At 43.9% G+C, this 24,799-nt stretch overlaps 1 protein-coding gene across 2 annotated transcripts in view; it reads left to right on the top strand.

Annotated features, from left to right (window-relative positions):
- LOC310752468 (ovostatin-like) overlaps window positions 1–24,799 on the top strand; it is a 53,306-nt gene that overhangs the window by 13,766 nt on the left and 14,741 nt on the right. Inside the window, exons 1-16 of one of the 2 annotated variants that reach the window (XM_083592821.1) lie at window positions 606–755; window positions 1,361–1,475; window positions 1,603–1,712; window positions 3,488–3,646; window positions 5,531–5,749; window positions 6,946–7,003; window positions 8,039–8,196; window positions 9,292–9,441; window positions 10,661–10,828; window positions 11,462–11,597; window positions 13,582–13,699; window positions 15,567–15,795; window positions 16,958–17,084; window positions 18,976–19,097; window positions 20,854–20,905; window positions 22,431–22,514. In XM_083592821.1, the coding sequence (XP_083448947.1) occupies window positions 753–755; window positions 1,361–1,475; window positions 1,603–1,712; window positions 3,488–3,646; window positions 5,531–5,749; window positions 6,946–7,003; window positions 8,039–8,196; window positions 9,292–9,441; window positions 10,661–10,828; window positions 11,462–11,597; window positions 13,582–13,699; window positions 15,567–15,795; window positions 16,958–17,084; window positions 18,976–19,097; window positions 20,854–20,905; window positions 22,431–22,514 (2,008 nt within the window). In that variant the 5' untranslated portion in view covers window positions 606–752. Of the gene's footprint in view, window positions 1–605; window positions 756–1,360; window positions 1,476–1,602; window positions 1,713–3,487; window positions 3,647–5,530; window positions 5,750–6,945; window positions 7,004–8,038; window positions 8,197–9,291; window positions 9,442–10,660; window positions 10,829–11,461; window positions 11,598–13,581; window positions 13,700–15,566; window positions 15,796–16,957; window positions 17,085–18,975; window positions 19,098–20,853; window positions 20,906–22,430; window positions 22,515–24,799 lie in introns of those variants that run through there. The other variant, XM_083592820.1, reaches the window with a different exon arrangement.

The following is a 24,799-nucleotide window of genomic DNA, read 5'->3' as shown; positions in this document are numbered from 1 at the left end:
GAAGCTGGTGCCACAGCATTAAGCTGCTACACACGCCCCCCGGAGGCACCTGGTTGGCTGCCTCCGGTGGGCGTGGGCACCAGCCAGGTAAGGAGGGGAGGGGGCTAAGGCCCCCTACCAGGGGCGGAGCTCGGTCTCCCGCCCACAACCACTCCCCTCTCTTCCAGGGAGGAGAGTCTTTATTGGGTATAGGCTTCTTAGTCACTTGGCGGTGGCAGTAATTGGTTAAAGCACTCTAATGGCCTGAAAGCTGTTATTGGCTGAGCTTCGGTAGTGGCGCCCGCCCTGTGGAACGCCCTCCCATCAGATGTCAAAGCGATAAACATCTACCTGACATTCAGAAGACATCTGAAGGCAGCCCTGTTCAGGGAAGTTTTTAATATGTGACATTTTAGTGTATCTTTCATCTTTGTTGGAAGCCGCCCAGAGTGGCTGGGGAAACCCAGCCAGATGGGCGGGGTACAAATAATAAATTATTATTATATTATTATTATTATTCCCCAGAATTCCAGAGAGGAGATAAGGGCAGACAGTAGGATCAAGAGATGCTGTGACAGAAGAATTAGGAAGCTATGAGAATACAGGTCTGAGATGGCAGGAGGCCAAAGGACCAGACATGGACAAGAGGGTTGTGGGAAGGAGCAGCCCAGAGGAATCTCAGAAGGGAAAGAAATCTGGGAGAGAAAGCTGCAAAGATAAGGAAAGTTGGCTTGTATTGATTTAAAGACCTCTGATACTTCTCTAATTTATTAATGGTGGGCTTCCAGAAGCAATTTCCAGCATACATTGGATACCACCTGAAGAGGAAGATGCCTTTTTTAGGGCTGCCTTGGCTTGAGGAACTTAGGAGCAAAGGATAGAGCATGCATTCAAATTTTCTCCATGAGCCAACTGAACATAGGCGCGGGAATTGAATCATGTCTGCAGGGCCTTTGAAGCTGTCCATGGGTACCTTTCAGATCTTCCATGGAAGTTGTGGAAGCAGTTCTGGCAGTGCTATAGCTGTGTGAACAGGGCCATAGCCACTCCTGCCAAAATCTTCCAAATGGATATTGGATAATTTAAGCAAAAGCACACATGGGAAACAATACTTGGAGCTGGTCCATGGGAAATTGAGGGGCAACATGTTGCCTTCAAACTCAGCTCTCTTAGGGATGCTGCAAGGACTGGGCATGGCTCCATGAGATCAGTAGTGAATATCTACTGGACACTGAATCATATTCAGACATCTGGCATGTATTAAAACACAGTGGCTTCTTGTAAGCTGTTTCTATTGTAATCAATGGCACTGGGCCAGATTTAAGCAACACCAATTAATTTTCCTTCTCGTGTTGGATTCCTTACCCCTCCTCTTTTTCAGCTGAGCAAAGATGGCTGCCTTGCCCATGTCTTCAGTTCCAAGACATTTGAGCTTAATCGTTCAGGGTACTGGATGAACCTAGATGTGAAAGCCATCGTCACTGAGAAAGGAACAGGTAACCCCTTCCACGTAATCAAAAAGAGACTGCTGGGAAAATAAATAAACAGCAGGCATGAAATTATTTTGCATAGTTTATTTCATATTAGTAAGCTAATTATGTTTGTTCTTGGACTCTTGCACAGGGATACAGAGTGAACGTTCAGCCTACATTTCAGTTTCTCGGATACTGGGGACTGTGACATTTCAGAATATGGACCGGGACTATAAAAGGGGGATCCCCTATTGTGGTCAGGTAAAATGAGAAGCTGAGTATGACCCAGCCTAAATGCCTATATCTAGAGATGAGTGACTAAATTTCATCTCTTTTAGGAGTGAAACAGCGAAACTGAAGGAATGCCTTTCTAACTGAGAAACAAAACCACATTTGCCACTGAAATTTCACCTGAAGGGAAGTTTTAAGTAAATGCAGGGTGGGACATAAACAGATTTGCACAGGCGAAATATCTAATAAAGTCTAGTAACAAACATTACGACTGTCCTACAGATCCCCAGGTTGTCCCTAGATTTCATGAAATCTGAAGTGAATCTGAGAGCTTCTTTTTACTACGAATTTTTTGTTTTCCAAAATAATAAAACTCTTGAAAACAACAACTGGGTACAAGTCTAGTTATGGGATACGATATCTACAAAAAAATTAAATTGAATATGTAGTGTCATTTCAAGCATATTCTTAAGACATATTTGAGAAGTTGGTGGGAGGCAATTGTTATCTTCTTCCCTTACATATGGAAAGAAAGGAGACCAGAATTCAACTGAGGTAGTTTTACTACCCTTCTAAGCCTTGTTAGTCACTCTGAGATAGCTACATCCTGGATGTTGTTGAACCTCAAGGGGTAGCTCAGCCTGAGATTTCCAAAAACATGCTATCGTCAAATGTGTGGCCACCAATAGGAAACCCCCCCCCCAAATTCTTATGTCAAATAGTGAGGCTAGAATTTAACGAAAGCAGGGCTAAATCTGGATTTGGCGAGAGAGGTTATTTAATGATTATAAAAATAATATCAAACCTTGGTCCAGAACATATGAATGATTTTTACATTCCCACCAAGCATGAAATAAGTTTCGAGATTCCCACATCCCCTTCAACAGAGAGGGAATAAGGATTTATTGTTTTTCCTAATCAAAACGTGAAACTGAGAGCTCTTGTAGAATACTAGGAGTATGAGCAGCAAGCTGGAAAATCTCCAGTTCAAGTCCCATCTCAGTATGTGGAGCACTCTGAAAATTTGAAATTTACTCTGTAATTATCAACATTAACCTGAAGGTTCTTCCTCGTGTGAAACCCATGAGAAATGTTGGGGAAACCAAAATAAACAGTTCAGTCCTAATTCCCTGATCTTTGCTGCTTGATGGGTGGGTGGGTAGGCAGTGAAATGTCCGCTTCTATAGAGACCCCTGCTGCTCCTTCCAAAATATTGTGTTTGGAGGCAGGCTGGCATTGGCTTTGGATCCACTGGATCAAAAGTCCATCTGATTTCTCAAGTATACCTGAAGGAGCATCTCCACCCCCATCGTTCTGCCCGGATGCTGAGGTCCAGCGCTGAGGGCCTTCTGGCTGTTTCCTCATTGCGAGAAGCAAAGCTACAGGGAACCAGGCAGAGGGCCTTCTCGGTGGTGGCACCCGCCCTGTGGAACGCCCTCCCATCAGATGTCAAAGAGATAAACAACTACCTGACATTCAGAAGACATCTTAAGGGAAGTTTTTAATGTATGACATCTTAGTGTATTTTTGGTCTTTGTGGAAGCCGCCCAGAGTGGCTGGGGAAACCCAGCCAGATGGGCGGGGTACAAATAATAAATTATTATTAAATTATTCTCAAGGGGTCCAATTTTAAATGCCACCCAACTTCTGCAAGGTGACAGGCCTTCAAGTGTGGTGGTCGCTTCGTACCTCTGCTCCTTAGCTGGGGTTCAGGATCGCTCTGCAAGATAAAGCCTTGGTTTTGGAGAGCATTGCTTAGTCAGAGATGAGCCACTGATGCTTCTGGGCTTTTCCTTCTCCTTCAGATAAAACTGGTTGATGTTGATGACTCTCCCCTTGGAAATGAGATTGTCCAACTACATGTCAACAACAAAAATGTGGGCAACTACAGCACCGATGGAAACGGCACCGCTGAGTTTTGTATTGATACCTCAACGTTCTTTAGTTCAGATATCTCTCTCAGAGTAAGTGACCGACAGAAGCCAGGGCTATTGCACACTTCTCCAAACACCTCTCCGCCTTTCTCTTTTCTTAAAGGTGCCAGTGCTGTATTGCACATGTTTACATGTAATAGGTGGGTGTGGGTGGTTCTGTGGGTTAAACCAGAGAGCCTAGGACTTGCCAATCAGAAGGTTGGCGGTTCGAATCCCTGCGATGGGGTGAGCTCCCATTGCTCAGTCCCTGCTCCTGCCAACCTAGCAGTTCAAAAGCACGTCAAAGTGCAAGTAGATAAATAGGTACTGCTCCAGCGGGAAGGTAAACGACGTTTCCGTGTGCTACTCTGGTTCGCCAGAAGCAGCTTAGTCCTGCTGGCCACATGACTGTACGCCGGCTCCCTCGGCCAATAAAGCGAGATGAGCGCCGCAACCCCAGAGTCAGTCATGACTGAACCTAATGGTCAGGGGTCCCTTTACCTTTACCTTTACATGTAATAGGTAGCTAGTACCCAAGTCCAGGACTAGGGAACTGTCCCCTTTAAGTAACTACCGTATTTTTCTGTGTATAAGACGCCCCCATGTATAAGACAACCCCTATTTTTTTAAAACCCAAAATTAAGAAATCAAGTTGTGTAGCTTTTTCGGGGGGTGGGGGAGGTCACTTCCGCCAATCGCTTACCCGCCTGCCCACCACTGCTGATCGCTTGCCACAGCCACTGCCGATCGCACACCTCGCCGCAACCACCAATTGTCTGCCCGCTAGCTGCCACCAACAGCCCACCCGCCCACTTGCCGCAGCTACAGCCAATTGCCAGCAGGTCTTGCTGCAGCCCCCAATCACCCGCCCAATCGCCACTGCCAATCTCCTGCTTGCTGCTGCCATTAATCACACGCGCGCGCCCCTCTGCATTCACTATCCGTGTATAAGACGACTCCCAATTTTTGCCTAATTTCTTTTAGCAAAAAGCATTGTCTTATACACAGAAAAACACGGTATCTCCTGGATCCTTTGCTGTTGCTTGAGGCTCAGGTGGCCTCAGTAGCCTCCGAGTGCCTTCCATCAGCTTTGGCTGGTGGCCCAGCTACACCCCTATCTGGACAGGGATAGCCTAACTACTGTTGTCTATGCTCTGGCAACCTCTAGGTTAGATTACTGCAATGCGTTATACGTAGGGCTGCCTCTGAAGACGATTTGGAAACTTCAGCTAGTGCAGAATTCAGCGGCCAGGTTGCTCACCGGAGCAAGACGGTTTGAGCATTCTGGTCCAACCACACTGGCTACCAATTAGTTTCCAGGTCCAATTCCACGTGCTGGTTTTGACCTATAAAGCTTTAAATGGCTCTGGACTGCAATACCTCAAGGACCACCTCTTTCCATATGAACCTACCTGGACCCTGAGATAAACTTCTGAGGCTCTCTTTCATATGCCTCCTCCTTGAGAGGTCCGGAGGGTGGCAACACGGGAACAGGGCCTTCTCTGCAGTGGCTCCCTATCTGTGGAATGCTCTCCCCAGGGAAGTTTGCCTGGCGCTTTCATTATACACCTTTAGGTGCCAGGCAAAAACATTCCTTTTTAACCAGGCCTTTGATTGATCTGATTTACATCCCATGCCCTTTTAAAATGTGGGGGGTTTTGGGTGGGGGGGCCTATTGGGTTGTTGTTTTCGTGGGTTTATATCTTGATTTTATTCTGTGAACCGCCCTGGGACCCCCGGCTCTAGGGCAGTATCTAAATTCAATTAAAAAAAAAAAAAACAAATCAGTCACTAAAGCTGTGTGTCCCTATTTGCAGCTTGTAATCTGAAGGCCTCCAATGACCCTGACTTATCCAATTTCCCATAGAGAAATAATGTGATGAGCTGATTTCTACATCTTCCTCCTCTCTGCCCTCCCTTCCCCATTGCCTACAGCTAATATATAAACCCAATGATAATTGCAACAGTGATGGCTGGTTATTACCCTACTATCCAGAGGCCTATCATTCAGTCCAGCGCTTCTACTCCAGAACAGATAGTTTTGTGAAGATACACCAGGTGCCAGGAGAGTTGCCGTGCGACCAGGTCAGCAGAATCAAAGTCTCCTACAGCCTGAATATAAAAGGACAGAACAATGCAACCTTCTATTTCTTTGTAAGTATCAAATTGCTGCTCAGTTTTCTTTATTTGACATGGAAGTATTTATTGGGGGTGGGGGGGACATATGCCTGCAAAAAAAAAAAAGAAAGAAAGAAGATCAAACAAACAGAGGGCCCCACCAAAATGCAAAAGGAGGTATGTGACCCATAAACAGATGTCGAGAAGGAATTTTTATTAAGCTACCTGACTTGTTTCAATTAAATCTTTTTCTGGAATGATTATTGTAAAACCGTTCTGTGGCAAAAATATGTTCCCAAAGCATTTGAGCCAATGCAGAGCCAGCGGCGGAGCAAGCCAATCGGGCGCCTGGGGCAGTGCGCATGCCCTGCGCCCAGGGGCGGGGCCAGTCGCCTAGGGGGCGGGGCTAGCCAGGGCAGGACGCTCCACTGGGCCTCCGAAGAATCTGCCTGCCTCCTCACACTCAGCCGCCCTACAGCTGAGGGGGAGGCGGCGGGCGGACCTTTTGGGGCAGCGTAGAGCCTGCGGGCACCCAAGCCACCGCGTCACTCCCAGCTGGGTTCAGTTGTGGCAAAGCCGGATGAGTAGATTTCCCCCATTCTGTATCATTGGTTTTTCTCTGCACTCTTCCTGAATTCTGATTTAACTAGGAGATGATCGTGCATGGTTAACATTTCCTTTTTTATATAAAAAGACATTTAAAAAACTAGGAAAACGGTGAAATTCATTCTGAATGCAGGTTTAATGCTCCATGCTCCAAAGCTGGAATGAATTTTGAAGTTTTCCTAATTTTTCTCATATCTCTTAATATAAGTTTATATATCCCCCAACCCCCAGCCAGGTTACAGATATGCACTGACAAAACACTGAGTGTGCTGAGCTCGAAACAATTGATTCCCTTGCTCAAAAGGATAAGAACTATCGGGAATTCCACCACTGCCACTATGGGCCATAGTTACTGAGTGACATGAGGACACGTGACAATTTTTGCACGGTAAACATTGCAGGATTTTGTGTGTGCACGATCATTAATATATTTTGTACAAGGTGAATAAGGATTCACTGAACAGGAGAGAGAGAAATTAGTTTTGATACATTTCAAAATATCAAAGGGCTTCCAAACTTGTATTAATAATTTGAGATTCTGCTGTGAGGCGATTTTTTTGAACCATATTTCTCCCATACCCTTGAGTTACACTGCCTATTGCTTATTTCCCTCTTGGTGTACACAGGTACTGGTGAAGAACAAAATTATAAACTCAGGCAGAAAGGTTGTCACCCTCAGTCATGGTAAGTAGTGCTGTGCCAAAATTTAGTGGTGTTTGGTTTTCCTCATTAAAACGGCCATTTTGAAGGGTACGAAAGGGTCTGTAAACCCCCTCCTACTGTTGTGTGTGTTTTCTTGTAGCTGTTCACAGCTATTGTTGCCCCTCATTCTACTCTTAGCTGTTGTTGGCAAGAAATCAGTTCCAATATGCCCAAAACGTTGAGAGCTTTTCTTCTTTGGTTTCCAAATTGGACTACGCTATAGGGCTGATCTTGGAAAAACTGTTCCTGGAGTGCAAACTCGCTGCCTCGTTCCACAGTAAACCCTTAGGGTATTAGACTCCTCTTCAGTGGGGTACCATATTGCCCCCACAACAGCAGTTTCTTTGTTTTCCCCTGCTTGGGAATAATCTGGGACCCTCCAGCCTTTGAAGCCTTATCTGGCTGCTACTCCATCTCTCTTCCCCAAGGTGATTTATTTCATGGAGGGAGGTACCATACGTTAGAGGCTCTGGGTCAGGGCCAGCCCACCCATGGGGCGGACTGAGATAGCTGCCTCAGGTGATGGAGTCCCCCAGGGCACTGCACCCACAGGTGCCTAACAGAAATGGCAGTGGCTTCTAGCGAGATCTCATGAGACCTCACTGGAATCCACCGCCACATGACCCTGATAAGTGAGGCTTTGGTAGAGGGTGTCAGGGGGGAGGCAGCAAGGACAGCACGTTCCCATTTTGCCTCAGGCGGAAAAACTGAATGAGCCACCGTAGCTCTGGGTACAGGAAGAATGTAGGTGAAATGTCTGCCTTGATTTTGCTTGCAAAATGTGCTCGTGTGTCTAATTCTTGCCCCATCACATACCGTACATTCTTTTTTTAAAAGCCCCATTGGTTATTTATTATATTTGTATACCATGATCCTGAACGGTGATTGAGTCTGTTGAGCCAGTGTAAATTTTGTAAGTGTGCAAGCCTCTTTATCGTCTTCTCTCAAAGCCCTCTGCCAGGAGCCTTGTGTTTCAGACTGAGGATTCCAGCTTGTCTCTCATTGTTCTCCATGCAGATGATTTGGCAGCTTCCAAAGGCCACTTTTACATCTCACTTTCTGTCGATGCAAACATGGCTCCCGTTGCCACGCTGCTGGTCTATACTCTACATCCTGAGAGGGAGGTGGTTGCTGATACTGCCAGATTCGAGATAGAAAAGTGCTTCCACAATAAGGTAAGATAACGCAGTGAGGTAAGAACTGCAAAACTCTTCATATGCAGGTAAAGGTACCCCGACTGTTAGGTCCAGTCACAGATGACTCTGGGGTTGCGTGCTGACAACAATTATTATTATTATTATTATTATTATTATTATTATTATTATTATTATTTATTATTATTATTTGTACCCCGCCCATCTGGCTGGGTTTCCCCAGCCACTTTGGGTGGCTTCCACAAAGACCAAAAATACACTAAGATGTCACACATTAAAAACTTCCCTGAACAGGGCTGCCTTAAGATGTCTTCTGAATGCCAGGTAGTTGTTTATCTCATTGACATCTGATAGGAGGGTGTTCCACAGGGCAGGCGCCACTACCGAGAAGGCCCTCTGCCTGGTTCCCTGTAGCTTTGCTTCTTGCAATGAGGGAACCGCCAGAAGGCCCTCAGCGCTGGACCTCAGCGTCCGGGCAGAACGATGGGGGTGGAGACGCTCCTTCAGGTATACTGGACCGAGGCCATTTAGGGCTTTAAAGGTCAACACCAACACTTTGAATTGTGCTCGGAAACGTACTGGGAGCCAATGTAGGTCTTTCAAGACCGGTGTTATGTGGAACATGTGGAACATGGCGATTTGTTCTTAGGAAAGCTCTTGAAAAGCTGGGTGAGTTAAGCTTTAGTCTCTTTTTGGTCTTCTGGAATTTCAGAAGTTTGCTCATTGTATGGAAGTTGTATGGCTTACAGCAGAATGTGAGGACAAATGTTTAGTGGGTGTCTAACAATCTCCCTCAGCATCAGCTTGCCTCCCTCCCTGTTTCATAGCCTGGGGACTAGCCATCAGTTCCAACAAGCATAAGACATGTTTAGCTAGAAGATGAAATAAATGTGCCCCACTCTATAATTCATTTTCTTATTCAGCTATACAGGAAGCCCCTACCGATAAGTGAAACAAACCCAGTGTAACACAATAGGCCACAACAGGTTTCTCAATCTAAGTATGGTGGCTTTCTAAGAGTCTAAGATGGAAATAAGGCTTTATATTAAGGTCATCTAGAAATCAGTTGGCCTTCCCATGAAATTAATCCTTCAAATGTTTTATACTTGATTTCAGGTCAGCCTCCAGTTCTCCGTGAAGGAAGCTCTTCCAGCTTCAAATGTCAGCCTTGATGTCAAAGCTGCTGCCAACTCCCACTGTGCTCTGCGAGCTGTGGACCAGAGCGTTCTTCTCTTGAAGCCAGAGACAGAATTGTCAGCTGAAAGTGTAAGAGCAAAAGCCACCTGCCTGTTTGTGCCCACACCGAATCTTGCATGCTGAGTGTAATGATCTCAGGCAGGCAAGCAAGCCCCAATAAGAACTAATGAGTCTCTGGCAGTTTTATGCCACATTTATTTACAATTTACGTCCAGAGCATGGCTCTGAGCCTGCCGCTTTTAGCTACGAGTTGGTCATTCCGAGTCTCTGCCCCTGTCACAGCATGAAGGGCGCCAAAGTCCAGTCCTTCCTCTTTTGTACTTCCATTGCATTTTAACCCTTTCAGCTCTTCTGGTTCTACCTCCTGGTTGCCTGGCAACCCCCTCAATGTCATCTATCTCCTCCCCTCCCTCTGCCTGTGAGCTTTCCAAGTCTGGGAACTCTTGATGAAGGGGGGCTGAACTAACCCACTCCTGCTCTGTCTGTGGCTGCAATCCCTCACTTCCAGAGTCAGTCCATGGCCAGAGGTGGATTTAGGGCAGCATGACCAGTTCCCCTGTGCTGGCCACCGAGTTGAAGGGGGCACTGTAGGGCACTGCAAGTATGACGCAGTGCACACGCAGAACAGAATATGAGAGGTGGGGGCACCAAATTTGGGGCTTGTACAGGGTGCCACTGAAATTTGAAAGACCAAACACAGTCACGATGAATTTGCAAGCTCTGGCCTTTCTAGACCTTTCTCACCACCTTCCTATTTTTCGGGCTTTCGTGCCCCAGTCGAGAGACATGTTTTGTCCTGCTCTGAGTATGAGTCTTTGCTTGCTCCCATCCTGCCACCCTAAGTGGTAACCAGGATGACAAAGGGTTGGCTGAGAGGTTGCAAAGGCAGCAGAGATGTTTATAACAGAAACTTCTGCTTTGCTGATGTGCCACTTCTGTAAGGGATACACTAAAAGTTAGGGTTGCCATATTCCCAAAAGCGAAAATCCCCCCTCCCCTCCCCCCAAATACGGCCAGGTTTTCCGGATAGGTTTTGTGGATATTTTGCTGATTCAGCAAAAATCCACTCAGCCGCCATTTTTGCAGCCCGAATCCCAGGCGTAAGACAGCACTACTAAAAGCCAAGGTTGTACAATATGGAATCTTCCAAGGCAAACATGAGTCCCTCCCTGTGCAGGCTGAACATTTCAGTCATTTGTGACACAAAATTTCAGTTTCTGTGTCCAGAATTTCATTTTATTTTTAGCCCTGTTTATAACAGACTTCTGCACTGGTTTCTCCTTCTTAGGTCTACAGTCTCCTTAGCTATGATATGTTTGGTTACTACTTCAATGGGCTCAACCTAGAGGATGATCCCCAAGAGCCTTGCATTCCACCGGACAACATATTTCATGATGGCTTGTATTATGTTCCTGCTAGCTTCAACTATGGACCAGATATCTATGGAGAAATAAGAGTAAGACTTGCACATAGTTCTTTTGTGAGCAGTTAAGAGAAAAGAAATGTCTAACCATCTCCATTCTCAATAGTGTTTTGGAGGGTATTTTTTTTTTAGTGATTCTCAGCAAGATTCCACTGGTACATGACTAAAAACGTATGATTTGAATATTCCCAACTAGCTTTCAAATTACAAAGCAATCAATGATATGGAGTTTGGAATATTAACGGCTATACATTCCAAAGTGGGCAAAGTGTCAGATGACTCGGCAGGAGACCCATATGACTCAATCAGCTGACATATAGAGGAATCAAGTGGGGTAGAGCTGGAATGTGGTCGAGGAGGAGAACTGCTGTAAACTGTTTTGCAAATATGTTTATATATTAGGCAAAAACGGCATATAAAATAAGGAGAAATTCACACTAAGATGTTGATTACTTTTCATGAGGAATCTTTTTTCAAAAGTTGCAATCATGTAGAAATGTGGAGAATTTAAGATTAGAAATATGAGAGAGAATCTGAAATTGACAGATCCCTCTATCCCTAGGAAGAAATGATCTAAACAAAGAAATAATGGAGATGATAGTAATATTAAGAAAAAGAGGAATTTGTGCAAAATCTTGAGCTATTTATTGTTATTTTCAAATTCAGGCTACGGGTGTAAAGTTTGTGACCAACTCCCGGCTTCGGCAACCGGTTATATGTTCCAGTGGCCGTGGCCCTTTTCGGCCTTTTGAGGAGTCATCTGAAAGTTTTGGCAGAACCACATCTGTCCCTATCTTTGCAGGTAATTTGGGTGGGGATGGTGCAAACCCGTAAAGTTAGATGGAGAATGAAGTGTAGCACTGCAGAATATCCTGGACTTTTCCTCAGCTATTGCTACCATTCAGCATGGTTTCCTTCTGGAGTACCTTTTTGGGATGGGAGGGGGGGCTTACTATTCTGGGCTTACCTAGTGAGTCGGTTCCAGAAGGTAGCAATGGAGAACTGCTGTTCTGCACTGTGCCAGAAGGCTGTTGCATCTCACAGGCTTTTTCACATCTACATGAAGTTGCTAGGAGGTGTGACCTGGAGTTTGGTGTCAACCATATGTAGATGGAGGTGGTGGAAGTTCTGAATCTGTATGTGGCAGCAGTTTTGGACTGGATGAAAGTGAACCAGCCAAAGTTTATTCCAGACAAGTTGCCTGGGGTTCTGGTAGGTAAAGGTAAAGGGACCCCTGACCATTAGGTCCAGTTGTGACCAACTCTGGGGTTGGGGCGCTCATCTCGCTTTATTGGCTGAGAGAGCCGGCGTACAGCTTCTGGGTCATGTGGCCAGCATGACTAAGCCGCTTCTGGCGAACCAGAGCAGCGCATGGAAACGCCGTTTACCTTCCCGCCGGAGCGGTACCTATTTATCTACTTCCACTTTGACGTGCTTTCGAACTGCTAGGTTGGCAGGAGCAGGGACAGAGCAATGGGAGCTCACCCCGTCGCGGGGATTCGAACCGCCAACCTTCTGATCGGCAAGTCCTAGGCTCTGTGGTTTAACCCACAGTGCCACCCATTCTGGTAGTCCTCGATTATATGTTTAGCCTATCCGGGATAGTACTGCATTCCTCCTGGAGTAGCAAGCTTATCGTTTGGGGAATGCTCTCTTGGATCCAGACCTGAACCTGGATATCCAGGTGATTGTAGTGGGCATGTGCCTGCCCATTGCTCAGTAATTTCAGCATCAAATGATGCATTGTGTGTGCATGAAGACTGACTTGCATGTTATCAAAAACACGGATATACTGCTGGAAATGTTAGCCCTGTGTCATTCTCTCTTTGTGATGGCCTGGGACTCGGGCTCAGACTCAGAGCCAGAGGAGTCTCAGTCTGGACCGGATCCTTTGCCCCAGGCGGCATGTGAACCCAGTCTGGGGCCTGATTCTGAAGAGCCCCAGGCTGCAATGGTTCCCCTGCAACAAGCACCAGCTGGGCCGAGTCAGGGGCCTGAGCCTGCCCTGGCTCCAGATGCAGGGATTACCTCGTTGCCTTCAGCTGGGCAATCACTTACAGCTGCTCCACTACCAACTGGGTCAGGAGAGGCTGAGGCAGCCTCTGGGTCTAGTAACCCACCGACATCTCCCAAGCTGCAGAGACTGAGGTCTGAGAGAAGGAGAGACCTGAGTACTCGCAGGAGGAGTGCTCGCCTTTGGGCGAGACAGGGAGGTGAGTCACTGGGGGATCAGGACCGACTGTTACCCTGACAGAGATAAAAGGCTGCTGGACCCCACCCCAGGTTGCAGGAGCAACGTTGCTGTTTGCCAGAACCTGCCTGTGATCCTGTGCCTGACCTTGCCTGGTTTCCTGCCTCGTGTCCTGCTTTGGCCCTGTTGGACTGACTCCTCACAGAACCCTTGGATTCGGGACTGGACCTGGACCGTGTTACTCGGGTTACCCCCGGGCCCAGCACACTCTTCTATTTCAGGAACTTATGCCTTCCCCATGTCATATCTGCCGTTTTGCTGAGCATTTTCCAGCACTTGCTCCATATAACTGATGTCATTCCACAGGAAGGGTTAGGCTCCAGGTTGTTGGTTTCTGGGACCCAGGGGAGCTGGATAGTCATTGAAGTAAGCCAGAGCATGGTCCAAAACAGGCACAACTCCTCCTCAGACCAAGCAAGATTAATGTCTACAGATTTTTTTGCATAGGGGATAATGTAGCTGCTCCTGCGTCCTGCCACTTGCCGCTGCAAATTCATAGAACTAAGAGTCCAGATATCCTTCCTTATTGTTTTAGAATCTGCGCCACCGCCACCGGCACCACCTCCTTCAGGAGACGTATCTCGAGATAGAGTTATTGAGACTGTTCGGAGGTTCTTCCCTGAAACTTGGATCTGGGAACTGTTTGGTATTGGGTGAGTTGACATTGGTTGTTATTGGCATTGGCCAAAGATTTTGCAAAGAACAATGAGTATCCAGAGTTGGCCAGCACCCAGTTTGTTCTACCTGGGAATGAGGGAGGATACTGTTTTACTTTGCATTTAAAGGTGAATATAGCTAATTCTCACTTTCTGAAGCAATATGCAAATCAAAACAAAGTCATCCTTCAGAATTTGCACGTCTCCAGATTTTGCAGTGAAGTTCTCCACCCGTGTATAAAAATGCATGTATCAGTAAATGTAACTTAGAAGAATGTGTAAGATTAGGAGAAATATGCTTTGCAAAAAAATGATATATTTGGCAAAATTGCATACAAAGCTGCGTGTAAGAGAAATTTGCACCAAAATGCTGGTGAATTTTCATAAAGACTTTTTTAAAATAACAAAATGATGTAGGCATGTGGGGAACTGGATTTAAGATTGGGAAAACGGAAACCTGAGAGAAGCAAAATTGGCAGATTCAACCATCCCTGGTTCTACCTCAGGGGTGGTTAACATGTGGCCCTCCAGATGTTTCTGGTCTACATTGGCTATGCTGACCGAGGCTAATGGGAGTTGGGAGTTCAGCAACATCTAGTGGGCCACAGAATCCCTCTTCCTGATCCCTCCTCCTTGCATGTCATTCCTCTTTCAAGTTAAAAGGGTGCTTCTGAGGGTACATTGCCTGAGATCTACCAAAATCTTGGGAACAGCTCTAGCTGGGAATGACATTCCCTGGGTTCAGTGCATATTCTGAATCTTGCAAATAAGATTGTGTTATGCAAACCACAGAAGGCCTTTCACTGCCCTGCCTGGCAATTTCTGCACAGGTTTGATTCTGTTTATAGAATCCTAGAATTGTAGAGGTGGGAAAGATCCTGAGGGTCATCTAGTCCAACTCCCTGAAATGCAGGAATCTCAACAAAATCATGCATGGCAGATGACCACCCAACATCTGCTTAAAAGCATTCAAGGAAGGAGAGTCTATCTCCCGTGGGAGTCTATTCCACTGTCAAACAGCTCTTACTGTCATAAAGTTCTTCTTGATATTTAGTCCGACTCTCCTTCCTTGTAACTTGAAGCCATCGGTTTGGGTCCTAGACTCCGGAGCAGGAGAAAACAAGCTTGCTCCATCCTCCACGTTGACAGCCTCTTAGCTATTTGAAGATGGCTATCATATCTCCCTTCAGTTTCCTCTTTACCAGGCTAAACATATGCAGTTCCCTCAATTCTCTTTGCTGCTCCCCGCTAACAGAGTTTCTATGCTGCAAACCAAATGATTTTTGCATCTGCTGTAACCCTAGACTTAGTCCTTTCGAGGTCATGTTGCTTCCCCCACCCCTACTACTATCCAAAAACAGGATATGTTTTTGAGGGTCCTGTCTTTCTCCAATTATCAGAAGCGGGTTAGCAAGAACAGTACAGTCATACCTCAGGTTAGATGTTTCAGGTTGTGCGATTTGGGGTTGTGCACTCCGCTGAACCCGGACGTACCGGAATGGGTTACTTCCAGGTTTCGGTGCTTGCGCATGTGCAGAAGCACTAAATCATGCTTTGTGCATGCACAGAAGTGCCGAATCGCTACCCGTGCGTGTGCAGATGCGGCGCTGCGGGTTGCGGATGCTGCGGGTTGCGGACGTGCTTCCCACACAGATCACGTTCGCAACCCGAAAGTCCACTGGACATAAAGTGTAGCCTGCTGCAGTAGGGAGAGTGATTTTTAAATTTTTTAAAAAGTGATGTGGGTTTCAACTTAACCCAATGCCATAAGAACATGGTGAGGCTTTTCATCTCGGTAATGTGGATATAAATAGTCAAGCCTGTGGTTCTATATATACCTTTTTTGTTTTTCTCTCCTTATTAGTTCAGATGGACATGCAAAACTCACCTACGTCGTCCCTGATACCATCACAGAGTGGAAAGCCAGTGCCTTCTGCTTGGAGAAGCAGGCTGGGTTTGGCATCTCCAGGCCGGCCACCTTGATTGCCTTCCAGCCATTCTTTGTTCATGTGACGCTGCCTTACTCCATAGTTAGAGGGGAAGATTTCCTCTGTAGAGTCACTGTCTTCAACTACCTGCAGGAATGCATTCAGGTTCATCCTCTCATTCCTTCTTTGCTCTCTTTCATGTCTAGAAAAGACCCTTGCATATTGTTTTTGCGGGTTGGGGTGCAAACCATTCACATCAGTGAGATAAACAGGAAAAAGCTAGACACATAGATTCCTACTGAGTTTGTACCAGTTTAGATATTGTGCCTTTTCTTAGGAATCCTGGGGACTGTAGTTAGTTAAGGTGCTGAGAGTTTCCTTTCAGAGATCTCGAGCTCCCTTCTCACTATAATTCCTTGGGAAGTGAGACTGATGGCTAAACCAGTTGTACTCTGTCAGGCCTTTATTGGCCTATATAAACAACTTGTCTTTTTAATTAGCTGGCTTAATTTATAACACATTCCCATTTATTGTTTTTGCATTTGTATTTAAACAGTTAGATGCTATTATGTGCAAAGGATTTACTTGGAACATTTACAGTGCCTTCTGATGGCCTACATAATAAATGTTGAACTACATTGGTTCCTTGATCTGGCAGAGATATTTTTTACACTAGTGCTGTGCACCAGATTCAGATAAATCCTGAACCCAATTGGGCCAATTCAAGGCCCTTTGTGCCCTGTCTGGCTCAAGTTGAAGTAGCTACAAATAACTGAAGAATGCATTGAGTTGTCCCAAATCTGTAGATCACTACAGTTTATCAGAAAGCCAGACAGACTGTCTCCAAACTGTTGCAATTATTAATTACAGCACCATATAAGGAAGGAGAAGGGGAGGAAGGGAACTGGAAGAGGGCTAGAATGATCTCACCCAACTTCACCAATGATGGTGTTTGGGGAGAGAAGCTAGATTTTGAGAGCTGCCAGGATATCCTAGAATATTATCACACAACCCAACACTTTCCAAGTACTGTCCCTTAGAAAGTGTTTAGTGGAGTTGAGTGGCATTTATTCAGCTTGTGTTCATCCTCTATCCTTTCCCAATCCATCCCAGTACTGTCCTTATTTTAAGTTTGTCTCCAAATTTTGGCTCTAGTTTTTAGGTAAGTTTTCTGTTACTATAGATCCCTGATATAGTAGAGGAGACTGAATGAAATACCTTTTTGTCTTGGTTTTCTCTGCCCTGTCTGAGGTTAAAGCATCCTCCCTTAGTTCTAGGAAGCCACGCTAACTCTGTTAATTAACTGTAGTTTCTCCCCTTATGGCAGGTCAATGTATCAATGGCCGTATCCCGGGATTTCCAAGCCCATCTTCTCTCACCTTTGAATGATAAAGGGTGTGTGTGTGGCGGTGAGAGGAAAACATACATTTGGAATATTAGCGTTAAAAAACTTGGTGAGTGAGCTTCTTTTTTCCTCTCTGCTTTGTAAACTGGTAGTCTTGTCTGTTTTAAACTTGCATAAGAAATGCAGTTCACCAAATGTAAATGCAGAATGCCTTCACATCTGACTAACCAAGTCTTTTTTCTATAACCATGCCCTTCCTGCAAGACAGTAAAATCAAGATATTTTGTCAAGCTTCTGGTGGGGTACATTCAGCTTGATGTTTGGGGATGGGTGACTATATCCATTTTGTTTTCTCTCACTTTCTGATTTTTCCATTCTTAAATTTAGTTCTCTACTTCAGTTTGTTCATTTCCCCCCTAATAAATAAATTAAAAAGCCATCATGAAAATTCATCAGCATTTGGGGGTGATTTTTTTCTGTGGTACACACAGTGCCGGATTTACGTATAAGCTAAACAAGCTATAGTTTAGGGCTCCAAGACCCCCAAAAAATAAAGGAAAAAAACTGGATGTACATTTCCAAAATATAAGATAAAAAACAAATAAAATAAAACCTACATACACTGTGTAGGCTCCTGTGATATAAGTAATGGGCCCCACCTGCTCCCTAAAATATCACTGATTTGCTCCTTTCTACATACATTCTGCATGAACTGGTTGTGTGGCAACATGTGCAAATGGCTTTGGATACCTATTAGGTTCATAAATTACCATATAGCATATATTCAACACAAAAAACAGCGACAATTTGTTGTGGACAAAGGATAGCTGGACATATAAAGGGCCCCATTACCTTCAGTAGCTTAGGGCCTCATCAAACCTAAATCCGGCCCTGGGTACGCATTTTTAGATGCAGGTTTGTGTAGCCCTCTGTCAGGGCAGAGTGGGAGGGTCTCAGAGTTCTCTCTAGAAAACCTCCAGGAAAAATTCTGTGAGCTTCAACTCATATCATGTCCCTATAAATTGTTGGCCTGACTGCTCTTTGAATATCCCACTGTTTGCCTAATACACACATATTTACAAGGCAACTTTTTCTAATAAAATGAATTTTTGTATGTTATTTTCACTAATTTATGCATCCATATGCATGTTTTACCCTAGTACATGCATTTTTGTACACATTGCTTGGCTGGAGAACTGCTTTGGAAAATTTGCGGAAGTGCAAATTTTGAGGGATGGCTGTGTGTCAGTTTGCATATTATTTCAGGAAATTATAATTAGGTATATAAACCTTTAAATACAAACTGAAACAATTTTCTCCCTCATCTGTAACCACAAGTTTGTAGGTCTATAATTGGCCTGTTTTCCAGTGTTGACCATCTCCCTAATTTTGTAGCTCCGTAGAACTCAATAGTTTAATTCTATTTTTGTTCATTTGCATGAACCGCCAGCTCTGCATTCTATTAAGCTCAGGTCCAGCTTCCCACTAGGAGTTTTTCAGTTTCCTGACCCTTCTTGCTTTCAGAGTTGTATCTGTAGAAGAAATCTGAGAAGCTGAAAATTTGCCCATGAAAGGTTTTATTTTGGGTTTTTGCTGCATCTTTTCCAGGAAGCATATCAAAAATGCAACCCGCCATGGGTAAATTACAAGTTCCAGAGAGAAACTGGCACAATGAGAGCAAGATCCTTGTGCAGAGAGACGGCAAAAAACCTAAATTAATCGGTTTTCTATTTGTAATCTTCTTTCTAAGGGCTCATCCAGACTTCCTTTTGCGTTGCGCTTTAAAGCTCCTTATTCAAGTGGGTTTTGTTTTCTGGTTTTTGTCAGCGGGAAAATCCATGTTTTATCAGTGAATCGGAGCAAATGGCAATCCACACACACACACACACACACACACACACACACACACTATTACTGCTTGCTTCGATTCAACAGTAAAATGCAGGTTTTCCCAGGGAAAGTGCCAGAACAAAAATAAAAATTAATATGTTTGCTTTCAGGTGCTGTGACCTTGTCTGTTACTGCTGAAGCTCCACAAAACAGCGGGGACTGTGGAAATGGAACATCTGGGGGCTTGGATGTGGGACGGAAGGACACCCTGATCAGAGAATTGCTAGTAGAGGTACAGTGGGAAGATCTGAGCTTCCAAAAATGTGCTTCCTTCTCAGCGGCTAATTAGCTAATTCAGTCAGGATCAAATGTGGAGCAATTCCCGTTTTCCCTGCAAGGGTATCTCATACTTGCTACACACTGCGTTTTACACCCAGTGGACTGGACATTCGTTTCCTTCCACCACTTTCCCTTTCTTTCCACTACTGTGCGAATACAGTATAACATCCGAAGTACTTCGTGTTATTGTCATTTTGAAAATGTAAGTAGCCTTTATGAGTTGAAAGGCAGGAAAGAAAAACATTAAATGATGGTGATGATGATAATTTATTTATACCCCACCCATCTGGCTGGGTTTCCCCAGCCACTCTGGGCGGCTTCCAACAGAATATGATTATGATTATGATTAACAAAGCAATAAAACATTGAACATTAAAAACTTCCCTAAACAGGGCTGCCTTAATATATCTTTTAAAAGTCAGATAGTTGTTTATTTCCTTGACATCTGATGGGAGGGTGTTCTACAGGGCGGGCGCCACTACCAAAAAAGCCCTCTGCCTGGTTCCCTGTAACCTCACTTCTCAGTGAGGGAACCGCCAGAAGGCCCTCGGAGCTGGACCTCAGTGTCCGGGCTGAACGATGAGGCACTCTGCATTGTGAAATTCCAGTAGCAATGCTGGATCAAAAAGCACCCCCCCCCAAACTATGGGCCTAATCCTTTAGCAGGGAGTACAGCCACCCTTCAGAACACCTGAATACCACCATCCAAGACAGAAAAACCACCAACCAACAGGATCTCTTTCTTTGGTCAGGATCCAGTTTTAAATTCATTGACCCTCATAAAGCTAAGTGTCATTCATAGACAGAGGTCCAACAGTTCTACCACATGTGGATCTATTAGCTTGAATCACTGCATGAACTAGAATTAAAACAGAGCTGGTAATGGTGGATAAACCTTCATTTACTTTGGACTGGAACGTCATCCAAAAATGTAGTATCTTGATTCCTTGGGTGGGACTTCAAACTGTACTTGTTGCAGGAATAAAATTTGACTTTTAGTAATTCACTGGCATAGCAATCTAAAATAGGTATATTTTGGAGATTAAATGGCAAAGGATTCTAGTATTGTACAAAAAGGCACTAGAAATCAGTGTGCTCTTGGGCTGCTTCTGTTTATTTCCACGGGTCTCATAGCATAGAGTTACCTGATAGGTTTTGTCTTCAAGATCTAAACAAATTAATAATATAGACGGCCAATGTGCAGAACTGCAGTTTCTGTCTTATAACTAGCAGAATGGTCAGTGACTACTGTTCTCAAGAGGAGACAGAGGCAGAGAAGAGTGGGGAGATATGAGAACTCAACAATTGTTTATATATGCAACAGTTTAAATGAATGGCGGAATTGGACAGTTTTAAGTTTTGACAACTTGCTGGGGGGGGTCGGGGTGTATATGTTTAACTTGCTCTTAGACTGTCTTGTTTGTTTTCGTGAATTACATTGTAATATCCAGCATCTACAAACAACAAAAATCTGATTGACCATAAGCAAAGGAATTCAGAGTTAGATTCCAAAAGCCACAGTAAGCCTAGACAGATTTAAGTCAGCATTATGTTACACTACAATATAATAGTGCTTCTCAATGTGAGTGTCAGCGTTGATGGTTATCGTTTATAAAGATCTAGGATTTCCCTGTTTTGCTATTTCTTTGTTTCATTCATTCATTCTTCATTCATTTGTATGTCCTCCTTCTGCCTCTTTGTTCTCATAGCCTGAAGGCATTGAAAGAGAATTAACCCAGAGCAGCCTTATCTGTGCAAAAGGTAAGAGGGTTGCTTTCTTCTGGTGGGCTGCTATGAGCATGGGAACTGGAGGAACCTGTCAAAAAGTAATGAAAGGTTCATGGGAGCAACTAATAGTACTGTACTGGGGATGCTGCCTTTTTCCTGCTACCTGCAAATAAGTAAAAATAAAAAAGAGCCTTGCATCATTTCTGCTGCAAATTTTCTATGCTCGGCTTATATGGGGGAAATGATTAAACCAGGGTTTAAGGGTTTGTTTTACAGCCCTGTCAAATCATTAGGATGTACCAAGTCAGAAAATTGGTCCAACATACTCCTCAGCTGAATCTCTGTTGATTTTTGGCGTTCCAAATTACCTGGGATTGTTTCTGAAGTGGAACTGGGCTCTTTTGTTCTAGTTTTCATATATATATCTGAATGTTGTACAGAGCACAAACACAGGCAGTTTGTTGCAGTTCTTTACTCAGTTCATTTTGTCTTCCATTCCTCTACATACCTAGTGTGCAAAAAAGCACTTTTTTTACAGTATTTATGGCTAGTTGACTATTCTTTTTGCATAGTGTTTCACTAATGTGCAGGAACATCGGTAAGAAAATATACCGAAAGCCTTGTATGGTAACATCAAGACTGCTCAACTGTGAGTGGGTTGTCATGAGATCTAGGGCTTCAGTTCTTGTGTCCCAGTTATGGAATTCCTTGTCCAGAAAAAATATGCCTGGCCAATCTTTGTGCAATGGCCAGACAATTTTCTCTGGGCAAGATCTTTTGTGAATGGGATGGCATCGGGGCTGAGCTGCTGTCAGCTATCAGAGATGAACCAGGAATGGCGTCATGGTATCGCAGTGGAAGAACTGAGATAGGGGTCGGAGTCATGGAAGGAAGCCAGGAGAGCTGTGTTGCGAAGGGGCGCTTCGAAACCTGGAGACCTAGAAAAAACCTGCCTCACATAGCAGTGACACTCACAGCAAGCTTTTGAAATATATATGTAAACAAACAGAAGAAGGCTCTCCCACGTTTATAAATAGGTAGCAAGATCAATCTCTTGAGGCTGATTGTCGTACACCTGTTTATGCTTATTTTCTGCTTGTAGCACTTGGTTTCTATACTCCTTTGCATTCAAATAAATAAATAAAAAGGAAGGAAGGAAAGGAAAGAAAGAAAGATTGGTAAAATAAGCTATTGAACTATGCAGGACATATTAGTTAATTTGAAACCCAAGAAAGAAAGAGGACTCTGAAATGTTTAATGCATATCTGTTAAGCTTTGTGTATAGATTTTTACATTAGGAAAACTTTTATATGTCACTTGTAACACGATGAAGAAGGTTTAAAATTGAAACAATAGGAGTATAAGGTTTTTTAAGAAAGAGTATTAAATAATGTGAAAGAGTATTAAATAATGAAACCAAGAGGGGGATGGGAGTCAATCAAAATTATGGTTCAAAAATTTGTTGAAGGTTTTTTTTCTTGTTATATTTGGAAATTTAATAAATTGTTATTTTTAAAATGCATTTAAATACATTTTAAGTTTAATATTTTAATTGCAGGTGCTGTCGTCTCTGAGCCAGTGTCTCTGAAACTCCCTGAAAATCTTGTGGAAGGATCGGCCAGAGCTTACTTCTCTTGCATAGGTCAGTTTGTAGGTTTCTTGCAAGGACAAGGTTGTCATTCACTCTCACTCATTTGGGTAATAATCTTGGAGATGTTTTAATTGGAATCTTATTTTGCTTCTTATGAGTCAGGAGACATCTTGCATGTCAGAAAAGATTTGTCTGTTCTGAGATCCAGCGCCGAGGGCCTTCTGGCGGTCCCCTCATTGCGAGAAATGAGGTTACAGGGAACCAGACAGAGGGTCTTCTCAGTACAGTGGTACCTCGTGTTACATATGCTTCAGGTTACATACGCTTCAGGTTACACACTCCACTAACCCAGAAATAGTGCTTCAGGTTAAGAACTTTGCTTCAGGATGAGAACAGAAACCGTGCTCCAGTGGCACGGCAGCAGCAGGAGGCCCCATTAGCTAAAGTGGTGCTTCAGGTTAAAAACAGTTTCAGGTTAAGTACGGACCTCCGGAACGAATTAAGTACTTAACCCGAGGTACCACTGTATGTGTCTGGTTGGCTGCAGTGGCTAAAGAATGCTAGACTAGATGGCCCTTTGGTCTGATCCAACAAGGCTCATCCTCTTGGATAAACCTCTTGGATAATTTTTTTTCTTAAAAATATAAAGCGGTATAGAAATGAAATGACGATGATGAAGAAATTAGAGGCAAAAAGGTCTAGAGCCTTTTGTACCAAGTGCCTCTAAAATACAGAATGTGATCTTTTTAAAAAGCAGCTTTTTTATTTTGGGTGAAGAACTGGATGAAATTTGCAGGCAAGGTTTTTCAATATGCGGTGACGGCGGCAAGAGTGTTAATGGCCCAGAAGTGGAAGCAACAGGAATTACCGACTGTAGAAGAATGGAGAACAAAATTGTTAGATTATGCTGAGTTGGATAAATTGACTGGAAAGATCAGATACTTAAGAGACCAAAATTTCATCGAGGACTGGGGGAAATTCGTGGAATATCTGGAATGTATATGTAATGGTCAGATAACGCTAAGGGGATTTAAAGAAGCACTGTGAAAAATTAAGGGATATTGGCTAAAGGGAACAAATAGAAAGATATAAAGAATGTCAATATAAAACTAAGAAATGCGTAACTTATTTGATAGCTACGAATGATTTACGGAATAACTGAAGGAAGTCTAGAATAATTGTATTAAGTCTAGAATTAATGTATTTATTGTTTTTGATGCAAATCAATAAAAATTATTAAAAATAAAAAAAAAGAAATTTGCAGGCAAGGTTGCCCCTTCTGGGCATATGAATCCTGGCAAATCCGAGAAGGCTAGCTTCAGTGGTTTTCTCACAAGGGCAGCCATTGTAGTTTTAGGGTCGGAATAACTTAATTTCTCCCAGTGTTTTCTGGACAATTGGTCTAAAATATTATAGACATAAGAGAGGTGCCTCTGGTTAAGAAACCTGTCAAACTGCAGACAAATAGGTTTTTGTGCTCAGCATCTTTCAAGTTGCTTTTGGGATTGGGAAGAACTAAAAGGGATTTGCTTTTCCAGGTAGAATCATTCCCTCGGGTTATTAACTGAATTTGGCTGTCCCAGCAGGGCTTTTCATTTGGTTTTTCACCACTCTATTGCTTGCTCTTCCTCCAAAATCCCTGATATCACAGTGTAGGATAAGTAGGTTGGGGAAGAAAATTGATTCGGGTCTCATTTGAAGACGAACCTATCAAATTCACACTTTCAGAAGCAGTGTGTGAATGGAAACACAGCAGTCTTTTGAAATGTTCACAGTTTGCAATGCTTACAAAACAATGCTTACAAAAATGCATTTGCAAAAATGAAGGGGGAAACATGCAGAAAAATAGGTTGGTGAAAATACACACAAACACACTGTGCTGGGGGGAACTGCTTGAAAAAAATATGCACATATGTCATGCTGACAAAACCATATTTCTCCATACTTCTGTTAGAAGCTGGTGAATGCCCAATTTCAACTAAAGCGTGGTGGGCTGCCCTAAAACATTGGCTCAGGATTTCAGTGTTTGATCTAGGGAAGGGTTTGTACTAACACCTGACCAATGAGGAGTTTGTCAGCAAATGGCAGAAAACCATGGCTAGAAAAGCCACCTCTATTGGTCTGTCACCACCCCCAATTGTATTACCTGGGTTATGAATGCGCCCTAAAGACGTTAAAGCAAAGATTATGGGATAATGCACACAGTGACTTGCGATCTCAATCACACGCAGTCTGTAGTCCGCTGGCAGTAGGAGCACAATATGGGCATGCCTTTAAGTTAACATCTTACATTAAAAACCTGACAGTACCAAATTATCGAAGGCTTTTCACCAAAG

This window comes from Podarcis filfolensis (assembly GCF_964270895.1).
Source record: "Podarcis filfolensis genome assembly, chromosome: 17".
Taxonomy (NCBI): Eukaryota; Metazoa; Chordata; class Lepidosauria; order Squamata; family Lacertidae; genus Podarcis; species Podarcis filfolensis.
Note: the sequence above shows the minus strand (reverse complement) of the source record. Positions and strands in the feature narration are given on the sequence as shown.